Source organism: Peromyscus leucopus, chromosome 11 (assembly GCF_004664715.2).
Source record: "Peromyscus leucopus breed LL Stock chromosome 11, UCI_PerLeu_2.1, whole genome shotgun sequence".
Classification (NCBI taxonomy): Eukaryota; Metazoa; Chordata; class Mammalia; order Rodentia; family Cricetidae; genus Peromyscus; species Peromyscus leucopus.
In genome coordinates, this window is record NC_051072.1 from 56,270,971 (window position 1) to 56,290,088 (window position 19,118).

At 38.9% G+C, this 19,118-nt stretch overlaps 1 protein-coding gene across 2 annotated transcripts in view; it reads left to right on the forward strand.

Moving 5' to 3' along the window:
- Positions 1 to 17,621, forward strand: part of Homer1 (homer scaffold protein 1) — a 113,346-nt gene extending 95,725 nt beyond the window's left edge. The window contains exons 6-10 of one of the 2 annotated variants that reach the window (XM_028892802.2): positions 1,533 to 1,568; positions 2,930 to 3,086; positions 6,277 to 6,387; positions 7,097 to 7,177; positions 14,713 to 17,621. In XM_028892802.2, coding sequence (XP_028748635.1) covers positions 1,533 to 1,568; positions 2,930 to 3,086; positions 6,277 to 6,387; positions 7,097 to 7,177; positions 14,713 to 14,901 — 574 coding nt within the window. In that variant the 3' untranslated portion in view covers positions 14,902 to 17,621. The remainder of the gene's footprint in view (positions 1 to 1,532; positions 1,569 to 2,929; positions 3,087 to 6,276; positions 6,388 to 7,096; positions 7,178 to 14,712) is intronic. The other variant, XM_028892803.2, reaches the window with a different exon arrangement.
- The last annotated feature ends 1,497 nt before the right edge of the window (positions 17,622 to 19,118 follow it).

Genomic DNA, 19,118 nt, shown 5'->3' on the forward strand with positions numbered 1-19,118 from the left:
GCTGTGGTCCTGGTTATGTAAGAAAGCAGGCTGCGCAGACCATGGGGAAGCAGGCCAGTGAGCAGCACAATCAGTTCCTGCCTCCAGGTTGCCACCCTGCATGAGTTCCTGCCCTGACTTCCTTCAGGGATGGACTATGATATAAAAGTGCAAGCCAAATAAACCCTTTCCTCCCCAGCTTGCTTCTGGCCATGGTACTTCATTGCAGGAATAGAAACCCTAACCAAGACACTGGAAAATCCTAGGGTAAATTGGAAAATGTTGCTAACCTACTTTAAATATATACTTAGTTGGTCATATCTTTTCTAATAAGTACATTGGTCGTATGAATTAGTTTCACCCTAAAGAGTTCATTTAACCCTCTTCTCTAAAAACCTAACTCTAACTACAATCATACTGTGATATTCTAAGAGTTAGGACTTCAATATATAAATTTAGATTGTGGGGCTGCTATTGAACTTGTAACAGAAGACACTGAAAACCTCGTTCAAATATAGAGCTCCTTCTGGATGACAATGTCCAGCAGAGCCCTCTGCTACAATTACATGTTCTGTCTGCCAACCACTAGTCATGTGCGGCTGTGGCTGTTGACTGTATGATGTGTGCCTAAGGAGACTGAAAAGTGAATGTTTAATTTTATTAATACTGAGCAATGTAAATAGCCACATGCACCAATGGCTAACATTTGAATAATGCTTTACTAATCTCTATTTAACATGTAAAGATTGGAAGATCAATTATAGTTAATATAGGAGTCTAATACCACATTCATAATAAATGAAATAAATAGACATAGATTGAGTTACGAAATTCTCTTTTTTTCTTTGAGTTACAAAATTCTTAATGGAGTTTCTACCAATAAAATATAAAATAAAAGTGAGATATAATGTATTAAAATGCCCTTGTTCTTTCTCTATAGAGATGTTGTAGTTCATCTTTAGAATGGTATTTTTTTTGACAAGTAGGTTTTAGAAATAAGTCTTTAAAGTCATTTTCATTTTTAATTTTAAAGAGGTTGATAATTGCATATAGCAAATGTTTAAATTAGTTCAATAAGATTTCAGTTACCAGATTGAAGAGTCCATTTAAATGAAACATTTCTGGGAGAAAACTGTAAGCGGTTTAAATAAAAACTAATTCATGTAGAGTAGGTGAATAGTTATGTCTTTTTTCTTAGAAAACCTAAATCTAAAAAGTCATTCCACAAAGAAGAATTTGAAAAGAGTTTCTTTTGGGGGAATAAAAATAGTTTGCTAAATTCATTCCTTCATTTATTGCTTTATTCTGTCCTTTAATGTTTTGATGCGATATTGTTACCTGGTAAATTTTAGGACCAAATAAAACTAATTTTAGATTTATAATGAAGTTATAAAAACTGCAGTCCCGTATACCCTTTACCTGGTATCCCTTAGCTAATATCTTGCATGATTGCAGTATAACCATCAGGCTTTGGGAATCAGCACTATTGCAGTCACACCCGCTACGTCTCAGTCTTTACTAATGACCCTCTCTTTCTGTTGTCTCTTTGACAGTGCTGGGGATCGAGCCCAGGGCCTCTCCCATGCTAGGCAAGTGCCTTACCATAGACTACACCTGCAACCCCAACAGTCCTTTTCCGTTCAATAGTGTGTTTCGTTGTTATCTCCAGTCCCTGCTCTGGTCCTTGGTCTTTTCTTCATGTTTTTAAAGGGTTTTGATTGATTATGTTGAAGAATGTTCTTAAATTTGGGTTTATATGATGTTTTTTCTTATTTGATTGATTAGCATTTTGAGTTTGTTTGCTTCTCTCTCTCTCTCTCTCTCTCTCTCTCTCTCTCTCTCTCTCTCTCTCTTTCTCTCTTTCTCTCTTTCTCTCTTTCTCTCCCTGTCTCTCTCTTTTAGGTTTATTTATTTATTATGTATACAGTGGTCTGCCTGCATGCCAGAAGAGGCACCAGATCTCATTATAGACGGTTGTAAGCCACCATGTGGTTGCTGGGAATTGAACTCAGGACCTCTAGAAGATCAGCCAGTAGTCTTAACCTCTGAGCCATCTCTCCAGCCCCGTTTGCTTCTCTTAAGACTGTCTTTGGAAATGATCTGCTGTCCTTCTCTGTCTGTCAGGGGGTTATAATGTGGCAGATCTTAAAACTGGTATTAAGCTTTAGAAATTTTGATTATGAAAACTGCCTTCTTTGATATAATTACTATAAAATACCAGTCTATAAAACATGCTTTGTGGTACAAACTGATAATAAATATAAAACCATTGATAAAAGAATGCTGTAGGCATCACTGGTTAATGGGACAGAGTTAGTAGAATTTCATTCATTGGAGTAAAATTCAATAATGAAAAAGAGAAACCATAGTTTTCTTTAACAAGACAATTCTCCATTGGAAAGTTAACAAAGTAATTATCCGAAAGGGGTCTTCCAAGTGAATAGAATTGGTTTTGTAATAGTTATTACAAAAATTCATTAGAATGAATTTCTTGATCTAGTGTATCATATGAAATCATCTTATTATAATTATTATAATAAATTTTTATATCTGAGCATTTAAGAATTTGAATATAAAGATACAAGTCAGTAATTTAAAAAAAAAAAAACCTACACCACCTGTTCCAGCCTTTCTATCACGTAAGCATCCTCATCTGTCCCCACCGAGGAATGAGACTAGAGCAGACTTTGGTGCTTTTAAACAGTATGCCACATTGTTAGGTATTCTCTTTAGCTTTGCGTATATTATATGTGTATAATGTATGTTAATATATGTGTATCACATTTACCCGCTAAACGTATCCCATTCTAGAAGCACTTTTTGTTTTTATTGTTTGGGGTTGTCTGAAAACATTCTTAGACTATAACCTTGATAAAAGAACTAAATATTGTTGTCCATCCAGAAACAGTACTCAGTGAAATGACACCATTTTCTCCTTATTTTGTTTTAGTTCAGCAATCAGCAAACACTGGGAGGCTGAACTAGCGACCCTCAAAGGAAACAACGCCAAACTCACCGCAGCCCTGCTGGAGTCCACTGCCAACGTGAAGCAATGGAAGCAGCAGCTGGCCGCCTATCAGGAGGAAGCCGAGCGGCTGCACAAGCGGGTAAGGCAGGGCTGCGCCAGCGCGGCGGAAGAGGTTTCTGCGGGGAAGGGGAATTCGCAGGTAGACGCAGCGCACGGGAGTCTTCTAGGGAAATTCTTTGCTTATCAGGAATATATATGAGCTAAGTTTCCTGCTTTACTGGCTCAAGAAAAATATTTCTCAGAGTTTAATGAGAATGAAGATTATGTGGCTTTCATAAACAAATGAACTGATTGTAGTTCAACCGTGCCAATTAGCTGTGTGCCAAAATGGCAGAGCTGTAAATAGGAAGGGGGATAGAGACAAGGGGACAGAGTTAGAACAGATACTGTCCTCTCCTGTGTATAAAAATTAGCTTCTAGTTTGTGAGATGAAAAAGTTGTGGAGCTCCGTTTACAATACATGAATATAGTTAATGACGAGTAAGATATTCTTGTTAGCTTTTTATCACAGTGGAAACCTAACTTATGACAAATCACTGGCAGTAAAAACCCATTGAAGAGCTAGTATGTTCTCTTACTGTGTAATCCTTTCCCAGAAAGAATTTTTGTAGCAGTCAGAATATTAAAGCATTTATGAAAAGAAGTATGTGCCTGTAATTCTACACTGAGAAGTGAGGCGGGACTCTGCGGTCTTTGGACACACATCTGTAGCATTCAGTGCATTCTCTTCTGTAGACTGAGCTTGCCGTCATTTCCTCGTAGCTGGTATCAGTTCTTTAGGATTGTTTGGCTCTGGGTATACCGGCAGCAAATTATCTCAGCTTTACTTTAGATGGTTTATTGACCACTGGTTCCATTTCCTGTTACCACATACACAGTCATTTTTAGATACATATTGGACATTATAAGTGAGCTTTTATAAAACCTTCTAGTTCATTTGGAGAGTTTATTATTATTATTATTATTATTATTATTATTATTATTATTACTAGCAGGCAATAAATCCCTTGAATTTAGTCTATTTTAATTTTCACTTGTCCTAGGGAAAATCACTTGGTCTAGTCCCAGGCAGTTTTCTCCCTAAGATGTAACCCTCTTGAGGTGTCACAGGAAGCATGAAGTATTTTCAAGGCCTCATTCATCTGACACGATTTCGAACTGCCTTCTCTATGGCCAATGCCACCACCCTCAGTCCTTCCAGTGTCCAGTTTTTATCTTTCTGTGCCTACCCCTGACCCCCCCCCCCACCCCCTGCACTCCCTGGCCATTTAACTGTGCATACTCAGCTGTGGAGTCCACTAAAGATTTGTGGGAGATCTGTTTGCCTTTTATTTAACTCCCCCAATGTCTAGCTCTTCCAGCTATTCTGAGGAGTCCAAAATGCTTGGACTCCTCAGGAAAGTAAAGCTAAAGGTTTTATCTTGAGTTCATCGAGCTGTGCGGCTGTACTAGCAAGTGCTTTTAGACAGAGATGTGTGAGTCATTGGCACCTAATGTGACTGCTTTTCTAGAGTTGGCTGTTTGGGGGTTTTGTTATTGTGTTTGTTGTTATGGTTTGTTTGTTGTCTTTTGTCCATTTTGCTCACAGGTTGTTTGTTTTTTTGTTTTTTGATCTGTAGGAAAGGTAGTCCAATAAAGCCATTCCATTTTTATCAGCACTGAAATTCCCTTTAAGACATTTTTAGTTATTCAAACAGAGACAACTGTTGTTTATTAAACAATAAATAAATGATTCTGAAGAGTTTTTAGTGTGTGTGTGTGTGTGTGTCTGTGTGTCTGTGTGTCATGTCTGCATGTAATTTTGGGTGAGTTTGGGCCGTGACTGCAGTGTTGAGGTTTTAGGGACTGAACTCAGACTGTCAGGTATGTGTGGCACTTGCTTTTCCTGCTGAGCTGTGTCTCTAACCCATTCCCAATAATTCTTTATCAGCTGCTCCGTATTGTGAGCAAGGGAGAAGAGAGCTTTGAGGGTTCCAGCGGAAGGGATTGTCTTTCAGAAGATAGGTGCTGAGTTGACCACCTGTTAAGGTCAGGATGGTCTTCACAGGACTTTCTAGTTGAGTCAAGAAGATGGACGTGAACACCATTTATTCTTAGGTCAAAGAGAGTTGCCTGCTGTTACAGTTAGAATTGTACATGTTAGCCAAAAGAGGCTGCAGCCAATGAATGAAAGACCCTAGGGTTAATTTACCCCTGTGGTCTGGGATGCAGCCCAGTGGTACAGTGCTTGCTTCACATGTAAAAGGTCCTGGGTTCAATCCTCATTAGTGAAAAGAAAAAGAAAAAAAGATTTAATAGTATAAAAAGCAATTGGAAGACTTTGAATGTCATACAATGAAAGATTAATTTGTTAGCAGTTCCAGAATATCTAAGAAATGAGACCACAGTTGTAATTAAATCCACTGCAGGAACATTGCATTTGTTCAGACCTAGTAAATAAGGTTTATATAAGGAAGTATATTAGTACCTAAGTACAAAGGAAGCTGGGATGTGAAGGAGAAACACTTCTAGAATACAGAGGGTGATTGCTGTTTTGAAAGCGCAAGGCAAGTTTGTCTTATCCTAGTCAGCAGGCCTTTGAGATAGTGGCATATGAGAAATTATGGTAGGGTGTCTGTGAATGTGTACATGATTTCTTCTTATATTAACGGGTGGATAACTGAAGGACACTGACCTTTCCCATTATCTCAAAAAGGTGTCAAGTGCTCGTTAAAAAGTAATATTACTTGTTGGCTCTTGGTAAATTCTTAGTGACTAAAGAACTGTTCTCTTTCCCATAAGAGGCACAGTTGACATGAAGTCATTCTAATATCCAAGTTTTTAGGTGTTCTTAAGCTTATCTTTCATTTCAGATTCTCTCGTATTTTGAAAATATATTTGAAAAAAAAAAAAAAGCTTACTTGTGCAAGGCCAGTTTCAGAACCCGTATTTCCCTGAGACTACAAATGGGGGAAGCGGACAGTCATAGCTGTGCTTGTACAGATGTTAAGGAACATTCCTTAGGAATTCCTTGTAGTGATTATCACTTGTTTTCTCTAATCTGGCTCTGACCAGCACTGAATAATTCATTGTCCCCATACTATCTAATAATCCTTTGGTTTTTGCCATTGCCTTAAATATTTATCTTTAAAGAATTTATTTTATGCTGGGAATATTAATAGTCTTTCATATAGTAATTCAAAATTCATTAACTTCTCAGGGGCTTACTATGGCTTCAAGAAACCCTTTGAAATTGCCACTTAATTTAACCGTGTCTCATTTAATTGCAGGTCACTGAGCTCGAGTGTGTTAGTAGTCAAGCAAATGCTGTGCACACACACAAGGCAGAGCTGAATCAGACAGTGCAAGAGCTGGAAGAGACGCTGAAAGGGAAGGAAGAGGTAGGCCTACTCTCCAGCCATCCGCGGTCCATTCAGCGTTGTGTACAACGCCCTAGATGGGCAGGTCTGCAGTGTGGTCTGCAGAGACGTGAGGTTGTCAGTCTTTAAGATGAAACTTATTGACTGTTAGGAAGCTTGCTCACGTTTTCCCCACTCACGTTTCTGTTATTATTAACTGTGTTGAACTATGGTTGCCTTTTGTATGAGAATTGTATTTATATAATCAACAGGAAACCATTAGAGATTAAATGAATTTTTGCAAGTTGTTGCTTTTTTGGTTTCTAGTCAAAAAGAGCTATTTTATATACATAAGGAAAAATTGTATCTCAAACTTGAAGCTATTTAGCACTATGCTAAACCATCAGATTATACTTGCTGATAAAAATCATTCTGGACTGGACATAGGATATTGCACCTTAGTCCCACGCCTAGGAAGATCTTGAGTTGAAGCCAGCTTTTGCTATGTAGTGAGTTCAAGGAATGGAGTACAGTGTGAGACCCTGCCCCACCTCCAAGAAAGAAAGAAGGAGCCTCACCCTGTTCCAGGTAACAGCTATGCAGACATATATCCCCTCCGAAAGTAAATAAAGGGCGCCTTTTTAATTACTCTTTTCCTCAGAACTAGGAAATAATTTCAGGGGAAAATTAGTTCTTCCTTTTCCTTATTATAAGTTAAATGTTGTTAAAGACCTTATTTTACCTTTTCCAGGAAATCGAAAGACTAAAACAAGAAATTGATAATGCCAGAGAACTCCAAGAACAGAGGGACTCTCTGACTCAGAAACTACAGGTAAGATAAGTAAAAATGTTTGTTGACTCTACACAGAAAGTATTAGTCATTCTTCAACATCAGAATGACGTTTTTGAGCTCCCATTTTTATTTGTTTTCTAGTACCTCTGATTCATGCCTAATGCTCAATGTTCTAGACATTCCTCGATTACTGCATTTGGGTAGTTGGTAATCATTGGGGGCCATTCATAAACTGTTGTCAGCATAGTGCTTTGGAAATTTCTGCTTTTATCATTAAAAGGTACCCTAAACCTAACAGAAAACATCTCTGATGGATTTCATTCAGTGCAGGGACATGCTGGTGTTTTATGTGCTGAGCTACTGTCTGAAATCTGGCATTCCTTGTGTTCTAATAAAACAAGTCATTGACTTTTCCCTTTCATCAGCCTTAAATCAATTTTGCCCACTTTTTTTTCTGCTTAGCTAACATACTTCCTGATTCTAGTTGACAATACATGCATCCTGTGTTGGTGCGAGTCAGATGTAGGAAGATTTTTCAAAATTCATTACTAAGCTGCCTTTTACCAGCTTAAGCTAGCCACCTCAAGAAGGGTTAGAAGCACTTTAGAAAAGAAACAAGTGTGTTCATAAAGTGTGGAGTTTGTCAGAGGCTTGAAGAGGAACCTGGAAGCCAAGGATTAGGAGGAGGACCAGTTTATAAGAAGACTCAGCAATTTTCATTCAGTACTTGCTGTGTACAGGTGCTGTGCCAAGCACTCTTCATATTATATCAGAATATCACAGTTCAATGCAGAGGAACCCAGGGCTTGAAGAAAAGTAACTTGTCCAACCCATATTTAGACCAAGACAGTCCAACTCTAATTAATGCCTCTGTCCTTGACCACCAAAGTGGTGACCCTTCAAAAAGAAGACTTGGCCAGGCATAGTTTCATATACCTTAATCCCAGCACTCAGGAGGCAGGGGCAGAAGGATTTCTGTGAGTTTGAGGCCTGGTCTATGTATGAGTTCCAGGATAGCCAGGGCTACACAGAGAGACCGTGTCTCTAGGAAAAGGGGAAAAGAAAACAGGTTCCTTGCCCGAAACAGCTCCATCCCCTACCCTTTGCTTGTCCCACCGCTTCAGCAGCCTGGCAGACGGGGTTGCTCATTTGGTATGTCCTAGGAAGTGTTCTGTCCAGATTTTAATTCTCCATGTAGAGCGCTGGTTCTCAGCTGCCAGGTCTGTATCCAAAAGATTGCTTACTAATGTGTGAAGACATTTTATGTCTTCTTTACTAGGAGAGTGTTACCAACACTTAATAGTCAAGGCCAGTGATGCTGCTAAACAGGGGGTGCTTATCTGGCCTTAAGTATCAGGGTGCTGGGGTTCAGAGGCCCTGGTGGGGCTGAGTATGATGTATGTAATTGGGACTGGAGGGGAGAGGGTGGATGGTTCAAACTAGTTTCTCTCCTGTTTGTTTTGGTTTTTGAATACTTGTGATACTAACCTTCACACCATCCTGACTAAGCTACACACTGATACACATTTCATGTTGACAGGTTGGGTATCCATTTTCAAAGCAAAGACAGTAAGTAGTTCAGAGGTGTTAACATGTTTAATCAAGACACATAGCTACAGTGTACTGAAGCCTCACTTTGTTTCATTCTAGTCTGCTCTTTATTTGAGTCTTGGTTACTGTCCTATTGCTGTGAAAAGACACCACGACCGAGGCAATCCATAAAAGGAAACCTTTAATTGAGGGCTTGCTTACAGTTCCAGGGGGTGAGTCCATGACCCTCACAGTAGGGAGCATGGCAGCGGGCGGGCCTGGTACTGGAGCAGCTGAGAACTTACATCTTATTCACAGGCAGCAGGCAGAGAACGACTGGCCCAAGAACATGGGCTTTTGAAACCTCAAATGCCACCCCCAGTGACATACTGCCTCCAACAAGGCTATACCTCCTAAGCCTTCCCAAAACAGTTCCACAGACTAAGAACCAGGATTCACATATATGAGCCCTATGGGGCCATTCTCATTCAGACCACCACAATATGCTTACAGAATACTGGTTTTAACCCTAAAATACATATATTTTTAATTCTTATTTTCTTGAGTTTTTTGCTTTGTTTTGGTTTGGTTTGGTTTTTGGTTTTTTGAGACAGGGTTTCTCTGTGTAACTTTGGAGCCTGTCCTGGAACTCACTGTAGACCAGGCTGGCCTCGAATTCACAGAGATCTGCCTGCCTCTGCCTCCCAAGTGCTGGGATTAAAGGTGTGCACCACCACCACCACCCAGCTGTTTTGTTTGTTTTTTTGTTTTTGTTTTTAAACGAAGAGTAAATGTTAAATTTTCTTAATGGCTTTTTAGAGCCTATGGAGCTAATGATAATCTCCCTAGATTCCTTTTTTCTTTCTAGATTGCTCTTTTTTTCCTCTTTATTTTAAAGGTGTGTGTGTGTGTGTCTGTGTGTGTGTGTGTGTGTGTGTGTGTGTGTGTGTGTGTGTGTGTGTACACACCACATATGTGCAGGCTCCCATGGAAGCCAGAAGAGGGCTTCAGCTCCTCTGGAGCTGGAGTTACGGGAGGTTTTGAGTCGCCTGATGTAGGAACTGTGAATGAAATTCTGCTCTTAACTGCTGAGCTGTCTCTCCAACCCTTCTTTATAGATCTCTCAATACTCAGCTGCCATCACATCGGCTGTGAAGTTTTGACACCTGAATTTTAGGGAGGCAAACTCAAATTATAGCACTCACCAGTCTCAACTCTGTTACGGCCTTATTTTATGTCACTTTAAATTTTTTATATATAGATATTTTTACATTTTACCTGCGTGTAGTCTGTGTCCTACATGTGTACACCCAGTGCCCATGGGATGCATAAAGGGGACTGGAGTTAGAGATGGTTGTGAGCCACTGTGCGGGTGCTGGAATCAAACCTGTGTCCTTTGGAAGAGCAGCCCATGCTTTTAACTGCTCTGACTGTTCCAGTTAAGAACATGTTTGACATCTATGTGTCGTTCTTGAGAAGTCTCTTTATAATTCGGATTCTCTTGCTGTAATAAGTTTGGGGCTTGGTTTGCTCAAGTGCTGTGAGGATTTTTCTTTTATTTAAAAAAAAAATTTTTTTTAACGAAGATATTTTTCAAAGTGATTGTTGAAAGTCATTTTTCTCAACTATTAGTGGACCGTTTTAATTTCCTTATCCAGCAAGGTGTGATGTACACCCTTAATCCTGAGTCCAGCATATTTCTGTGAGTTCAAGGCCAACCTGGTCTATGTCACAAATTAGAGGCCATCTAGGGCTCCATAATGACACCCTGTGTCAAATGAGAGCAACAGCAGCATAGTGTATGTATATTCACGTACATATTTATCTCTTGCTTCTTGTAGGCTCTGAGCTCAGTGCCAGAGAGAGCCTCACTTAGGTTTCTCTAGACATCGCCAGTGCCAAAGAAGTTAATAAAATGTTTCACACATAAATTTAAATATTTGTCCTTATATGATAATTTCTTCTGCAACATATCTAATATGCAATTGCATTTTCTTGTCTTCTATTTCAGTCTTTTTCTGGTTTTCCTTTCTTAATTTGCTTTCATTCTCTTGAATTTTTTTTTATATAATTAAGGAATAATGAATTTATAAGTGTTAATACAAACTATTTTGGTTTTGGTTTTTTATTTTAGTGGGGACCTTATACTTCACTTCTGACGGGGCTTTTTTCCCCCTGTTTCTTTCATCAGTTTAATCAACTCTCCTGTTTTTCAGGGTAGCATCCTTAGTTTTTTGAGATTTTTGTTGTTATTTTTTGATCCACTTGTTTTTATTCTACATTTATGGGTATTTTGCCTGCATATCCTGCCTGTGTATCACATGTTTTCAGTTCCCTCACATGCCAGTGGAGGGCATGGAATACTCTGGAGCTGGAGTTGCAGACAGTTGTCAGCTGCCGTGGGGTCTGGAAACCAAACCCAGGCCCTTTGAAGAGCAGCCAGTGCTTTTAATCGCTGAGCCATCTCTCCAGCCCTGTGTCTTCAATTTGGGGTACCTAATTCAAGCTCCTTTTGAATCCTTTTATGTAAACCTTAGCTCAGCATGGAATATCATGTTAAGATTTTTTTCTGTTTTGTAATTGGTTGGGGGAATTTTTTGTGGTTGTATTACTGAATTCTTTTTAGTATTTTCTATTGATCATTTTATAAATGCATGTTTTCTACCTTTGCATTTTTGTGGACGGAATGGCAGATTAAGGTGATTTATAGATTCGTAGTTCAAACACCTTCTTTTGAGGGGCAATAGTCAACAGGTTATGTGTGCTTCCATGTTTTAATTTTTTTTTTTTTTTTACATAGTAAGAACTTAAAGGTTTTTGTCATCTTTATCCTTTGCTGTTCCTAAAGGCTCCTTGCCTTTTAGTCTCTTTTCCTTGCCAAGGCTGCCTCTCCAGCTTTCACATACAGTTAAGTCCCTCAAATGTACAGTCTGCTCTGGTCTACCAGGCCGTTGGTTTCTGGGTGTGGGCATTCACAGAGGTCTTCCTCTTCCCAGTGCCCTCTGGAAAGGACTGGAGTGAGAGCTGGAGAAACAGGTCTGGGGAGCTGATGCGGAGCTTCTCTGACTGCCAGTGGTTTGATGCTTCTGTTCTGTCTTTAGCAATACCCAGGTCCTGACATTTTCACAGCTTTATTGTCATTGTAGATTCATGCAGTTTGTGGAGGATGACTGGCAGATGTCAGTGTACAAACTCTTATTACCTTGTCCATTCAGAAATTTTTTCTACTTCTTTATTGCCAATATCTTCCTCTAGAAAACATGTTGCATTAAACAGGGACCATTTTACCTTTACTGAGTATTTTATTCCCAGTGCCTAATAGAAGATGTCTGACACTAATTGTTAAATAACTTGTCCAAAATGCATACATTTCTTTTACCCATTTTTTTCTGTGTAGAAATGAGTTATTGATGCTTCTCTTGTTGATTTAAATGTTCTGTTATGTGTAAAGGTCTAATAAAACATTAATATATCTTAATTATATACTTAATATCTTAAGTATAAGCTTTGAAGCAGGTGTCCTTAAGACAGTTTTTGTATGGCTTTTATTTAGATTGAATGGTGCAGGATTTAAATGTAGAGAAAATTAACCATACCTGGTCGCATTGGCAGTGGTTATAGTTATATAATTTTTAATTTTTCTCTAGTGTTTGAGTAGCTAACCACCTTTGCCCAGTAGAATTTTGTACTTTCATTTTGGAGCCTTTCAAGCACTCTGAAAGGAATTTGAGATTCTGGCCTATAAAGTGCTTTTCTTTTTTGCTACACCGTGAGGTTGGTGCTCCTCGGTGCCTGGATAGACAGGAAATGAATAGACAAAATGACAACAGAGGACAGCCTTGGAGAGAAGCAAAGGTCAGGGGGGTTGCCGAGTGTGCACAGGCCGGGAAGTGCTGCCTGTGACTTCAGTCAGAGCCAGTTGACCTCTGTCCTCTAGGTTGTCTATTCTCACCCCACAATCATATTCTCCCCATCTAAAAATAGACCGGGGCCATCTGCATTGTGCTGGCGCTAGCCCGTTACTGAACTAGTAAAGTCTACAGAGCACATCTTGGAGTTGGACATTCACTCTACCGAGTATAATGCTGTTGAACGGAGGGGATGGTGTTTTGTGTGGTTGCAGTCAAATGTTTGCGTGTTTCGTTGGTTGGCAAGAAGAACAAGGGAGCCTTTCATGTCTAAGAAGACTGTAGAGGGCAGACTGGGCTACGGCTGTGAAGTGGGCATGACAGCGGATGATGTTTGGTCTATTTCTGTAGCTGGAAACATTCTGTCCCTAAGCTTGTTGCTGAAGTGCAGGGGAGCGCTCTGTGCAGTCATGAGTGGAATTGTACCCTTGACCACAGGACCTGTTCCTCCCTGATAGTTTACAGCCTCCATGGATGTAGCTTCCGAATTTCTAATACTAATTTCTGATTCTTTATTAGTTATCTTCACCTAGCAAATACTTTGAGATTAGATTGGGTCTTTACACTCTTCGTTTACAAATTATACGTGTTCTGTTTCTCTCTTAATTCTCCCACACTTCGCAGTGTATCTGGGGAGTGTTGTAATGTTGCTTGAGCCTTGTTCAGAATTATCAACTGTTACTTTCTTTAATGTTTTCGAGTGTACCCAGTTCTTCTTCTCAAGACTCGAATGTCTTTATTCCATTTATATACTTAGTGTGTATGTGCCCGGTGGCTGTGTGGAGGTCAGAGCACTGCTTGGGGAGTCCTCCTCTCCTTCCACCGTGTGTGTCCTGGGCATTAAACTCGAGTTGTGAGTTTTCTGTTGTTGTTGTTGTTGTTGTTGTGACAGGGTCTCTCTGTGGAGCTCTGGCTGTCCTGACACTCCCTCTGGAGACCAGGCTGGCCGTGACTCACAGAGATCCGCCTGCCTCTGCCTCCCGAGTGCTGGACTAAAGGCGTGCGCCGCTGTGATGCCAGATTAAGTTGTGAGTTTGGGGAGCAAGTGTCTTTACTTGTTGAACTATCTTTTTGGTCCTAAAAACTTTCATTTTTGAGAAGATTGTGAGAAAAGTTAATGTGGAGAAAAAGATACTCATAATTCAAACACCAAAATTCTTTCCTTTTTTATGTGTATGCATGTTTTTCTGCATGTATGTGCCTTTGGAGGCCAAAAGAGGGCATCAGATCCCCTGGAACTAGAGTTACAGGTGGCTGTGAGCTATCATGGATGCTGGGAATTGAATCCAGGTCTAGAAGAGCAGCCAGTGCTCTTAACCACTGAGCCATCTCTCCAGCTCTAAATTTGATTTTTAAAACTAAAGCTAAATCATTACTCATGTAATTTTGATTTTTTTGGACTTGCTTCATTATATAATATTTGTCATGCTTAGAAACATGGTTAAAAGCCATTTATAATTCCTAAGTAATCCTCAGTGTGCTGGCATTTAGACTATATCAAAAATTTTAAACATGCTTGTATTGTCACAAAATTTTGCTTTCTTTTTGTCATTTTTCTCCTTCCTGGATTGTCAGCCTGGAATTGTCAGCTTTATACTTCTGATACATGCAGTTACTGAATCTTCATTATAGCTTTTTGAGTTGAGCAATTGTGTGTTCTTACACTGTCATTCCTTTGATTCTGAATACAGGATCAGGATCAGTATAAGACAATCTTACAATCTCATTTTAGGGCGTTGCTTTTCTTTGAACTCTTTCTTTAGAGTTACCAGTTAGGAGAACCTGCTTTCTCCTGTCTCTGCCTGCTCTCACCTGGTTTCTCAGTAACAAAGATCAGCAACAAAAGTGAGATGTAAATAATCCTCAGACACCCACCTGAGGGTTCTGCCTGTCCTGAGAAGTGCCTGAAGCCTTTCCTGGAGTGAAACAGTGGGTAGTAGCCCTTTGTTGTGGGGAGGACAGGTGTGTTCATAGTCAAGCATGGCTCTCTGAGATGGCTGAGTCCCAATCTCCTTAAGTTGTATGAAATTGAGCGTCAGAGGCTCAGACTTATTAAAAGATACTAGGGACAGCAGAAGTTGTATTATCTAAACAATGAACTGACATGTTCGTGTATGTTGACTTTTGTTTCTGAAGGAAGTTGAAATTCGAAATAAAGACCTGGAGGGGCAGCTGTCTGACCTAGAGCAGCGCCTGGAGAAGAGCCAGAGCGAGCAGGAGGCTTTCCGCAATAACCTGAAGACACTCTTAGAAATTCTGGATGGAAAAATATTTGAACTAACAGAATTACGAGATAATTTGGCCAAACTACTAGAATGCAGCTAAGGAGAATGAACTCTCAGTGCCAACTGATGAAAAGATACTGTTTGTCTTCATAGGACTGTTGGGGCTCTGCACCAAGATTGCACAAAATTTTTTGAATATCATTTCCTCCAGGAGGAGGGTGTTTTGAAAATTGGAATTGTATATTTCAGTATAAATTTTAGAATTTAGCTTGTAGCTAGTTGGGGAAAAAAAGACATGAAAACTTGAACTACAAATTACCTCCATGTATATTGGCCATAGTTAACTGGAAAGTTATAAGTGGACACTTAATGCAATCTTTTACCCCCTGATATTAGCCAATGGGAGAATTAACAATGTTTGGGTCCTTTCTCCTCTTTTTTTTTTTTTTTTCCGTTCAACACAGTGAAGATTATCTGCTTTTTAAATTAATTTATTTATGATATCTACAGCTGTGTTTTATGCAAAAACTTAGTACTGAAAGCCCTGTCTTTTGTTGTTATCTGAATAATTTCTCAGGATATTTTTGCACTGCTGAGAAGCAGGGCCATTACCAATTAATTCTTGCCAGGTGTGGGAGAGAGCTGCATCTTAATTGAAAATCACTGTAAATGGGTGTCTGGAGTTCTTCCTTTTTGTACTAGGAGTGTCTCACTCTAGTGACTGCTCTGGTACACTCTGCTGTTCTCCAATCTTGTCTGCTCTACAGTTTACTTTCCCATACTGATTCTTGTATTTATGAAAAGATACTGTCTCCCATTTTGTTACACATTTTAAAGACAATTAACAAAGGCAGCTGAGTCCCTCAGATATTTTTCTTTTTGACTTTATAGTAAATTTGACACACAGAACTGAAATACAGCAGTCTGTCCTTAGCGGTTTAGGCTAGCAATGTTAAGTATATTTACAGAAAATATGCAGTTACATTTATTTATATATTTGGCAAGAAATCTTTTCTGAGTGATCAATGAATTTCAATTTCTGAATAATAATGGTTATGGGGGCACTGTTTCTTATAGATAATTTTAAGGTGTATGGCTGATTTCAAGGAGGTCCACTTCCACCTAGCAGTCAATCAGAGGACCGTATCTAAATTGTGACTGTGGCAGATGGGTCTTCACCGAAACCATGTCTTTATTCAAACTTCACAAGGCAATATTTTGAACTGTTAACTAGGCATTTCAAAACGGGAAATACCTTCAACAGGCTCTTCTCGGAGAACAGGTTTTAGTGTTGTTTTGATGTAATTTTAAGACATTTAGCAAACATGCATTTCTTTATATGATACATTTCTTTCACAAAGCTATCTTAAACGCAAGCCAAGTGCCGTCTGCTCTGCCCTAGTAGGAATCGCATCAGCATACATACATTCTTGCTGTACAATGCCTGTGACCTTGAAGGGAGTTCTTTCAGTGTATGCTTGAGTACCTGACTTTGGAGTCAATGAATGCACTGATTTTTTTGTTTGTACCCCAAATGATTGAATTGTTCAGTACAAATTAAGCAGATTAACCCATTTTTCACTCATAAACAGATTCTTAGTACTAGTTTTGTTTTATATTTATGTGTATGTACATACATACATACATATATATCAATTTATACCAGAGTGAAAAATAAATGGTTTGTCTCTAAAGTTAGTTTCTATGGGGAGGTGTCTCTGAAAAATCTCTATCAGACACTTAGTCATCATGTATTATATGTCCTATAACACCACAAGAGCCACAACCATCTATTTTAGGGTATTTTCCTTACCTGTTTATTATAGGGAGAATAATTTAGGTACACATGCTCAGAGCCTTCTCTGATAAATCAGGTAATAAAATTTATTTGATGGATAGAATTTTGAAAACAGATATGACTTTATCTGAGTTTCCTGAGTTTCTGAGTATCAAGGAATACCAGGTTTTAATTTAAGTAGAGGATTAACACTAGGGGTCAGGGAATTTAGTTACGAAGAGTTTAAAAAAAATCTTAAAAAAACAAAAAAAAAAAAAAAAAAACAGTGTAAGCTGTTGATAAGGTAAGCAAATTATTTTAATGATGTAATAAAATATTTTTAAATTTTGGCATAGTGATGATTTAATGGGAAAATAACTCACCAAAATGTCTCCACTTGAATTGTACTGATAATGTGAGGCATATGTGTAATTCAATATATACATATACCTATATGTATATACAGAAATTATTTTTAATATTTTCCTACTGCTGTGAAATTTAAAATTGGAAATTTTGTGAGTGTTTTCCATGTCCAATAGAGCCTAATTGTTTCTTTTTTTAGTAACTTAACAATTTCTTGAGGGCTGCACCTATAACTTCCCAGCTTGTCAGTAGACATGTACAGTACTTGGGAGCAGGTGGACACAAGTGCACATATAAATAAACCTTCTTACTGACTATTTTAAACACTCGGTCACACTAGAGGAGCGTTAGAACTCATCGCCTCTGAGTCGTAGGTTGTGTGCCTACTGTAGCTTTTTCCATTGCTGTATTATAGACACATTTGCATATTAAAATTTGATTTTTCCCAGAGATAAATATTATATAATGTATCTCTATTTAGATCAATCGTGGTAATATATTGATCGGAACCTAATGTTGGGGACTATAGCCTGAACATGTGGACTTGCAGTGACACTGGAGGAGAGCAGAGGTCAATCCCATCTCTGTGTAAGTTATTATAACTATGAAATCTTGTACAAAAGCAAAAAACTGGAAAAAAAAAAAACAACCAAAAATACAGTTTTTATTTTGAAATACTTTTGTTCTCTGGAGAATGTACTTCATCTTTTTTTCCTCAATCTTTTAAGGATATTTAAAACATTTAAGCAATGGCAGCATTTCCTTCAATCCTACAGGTGCTACTTCATTTTGCATTAGTATGTGATGTTTTAAAATCCTAACTTTGACATAAAAGGTTTTATAAGTATTTCCCTGCCTGGAAAATTAGTTTTTATTCTTCTCTCCTCATTCCCTCCTCTCGCTCTGCCTCTCTAGACAAAAAAAAAAAAAAAAAACGAAAACAAAAACGAACATTCATGAAATCACATTCCTCCTTGTCCCTAGAGGAAATTTGCAGCACCATCCAAACTCTGACGCTCTGTTGTCTTTGAACTGTTGGAGCAATTAGAGAGGAGCTTGTCCCTTGTCTTTTCAGGTGCCACTGAAATGGTAAGCTCCCACAGGACCTTTAAGAAGCCATCTCTTTGCTCTGTTCAATTAAATGTGTCTTCAGCAGGTATGCCTCTGCGGTGTGGGCTTGGCCTGCTGCCTCCTGACCCCGACCGCCTCAGGACCGGAATAGGAGGCAGGCCCTGGGGAGAACTTGGGGGTTATTGTTTTGAGCCTTTCATTTATTTGTTACCAAATCATTTTAACATCTGAAATTTTGTGCTTTAAACATAAAATAGACTTCATTGAACCTTTTAGCATAATCTTCTAGCATTCGTGAGGTAAATTAACATAATTTCTTTTTCTTTCATGGTGCTTGGGGGTCAAACCCAGGGCCTAGCACATGCTAGGCAAGTACAGTACCACTGAGCTCCTTCCAGCCCTGTGCAAACTCATAACGAAGACAATTGCAGGTAAGAAGTAGTTGAGTTTGACACATTGGGAAAAAAATCTTTAATAGAATACCACATTGTATGGTTAGTAATAATAGGTATTTGTTAAGAATAGATCCTCTTTATTTTAGACTCGCTCATTCCACTGTCCTAAGGAAAACAAAAACTATTTTAAACTGGGAATCATCATTCTTTTCATCCCAGCATTGAGAAGGCTGAGGCAGGAGGATTGAGAGTTGGAAATTAACCTAGGCTGTATATAATAAGACGTTGTCTCAAAAATAAAGAAAAATAAATTTAAACCTAATAAGCAGAGGGACTTTGGATCACTGACTGTTTGACCTCAGAAACTCTGAGTCAGCACCATGCCGCCTGACAGTCTGTTTGGCCACTAGGTAAAGCGGGTGCCCTAAGAGAGAAAGAAAAAGACATGCATATAAGTGTTTTGCATGCATATAGATATGTCTACCAAGTGTGTGCCTGGTACTCTCAGAAGTCCAAAGAGGGCGTTGGGTTCCCTGGAGTTTTGGAGAGCTGTGGGCTGTTATGTGGGTGCTGGGAACTGAACCCAGGGCCTCTGCAAGAACAACAAGTGCTCTTAACCACTGAGCATCTCTACAGCTCTAATTCTCTGAGAATTTCATACAGTTTGTTTTTTATTGTACTCTTTTCTGTTCCCAAACTCCTCCCAGA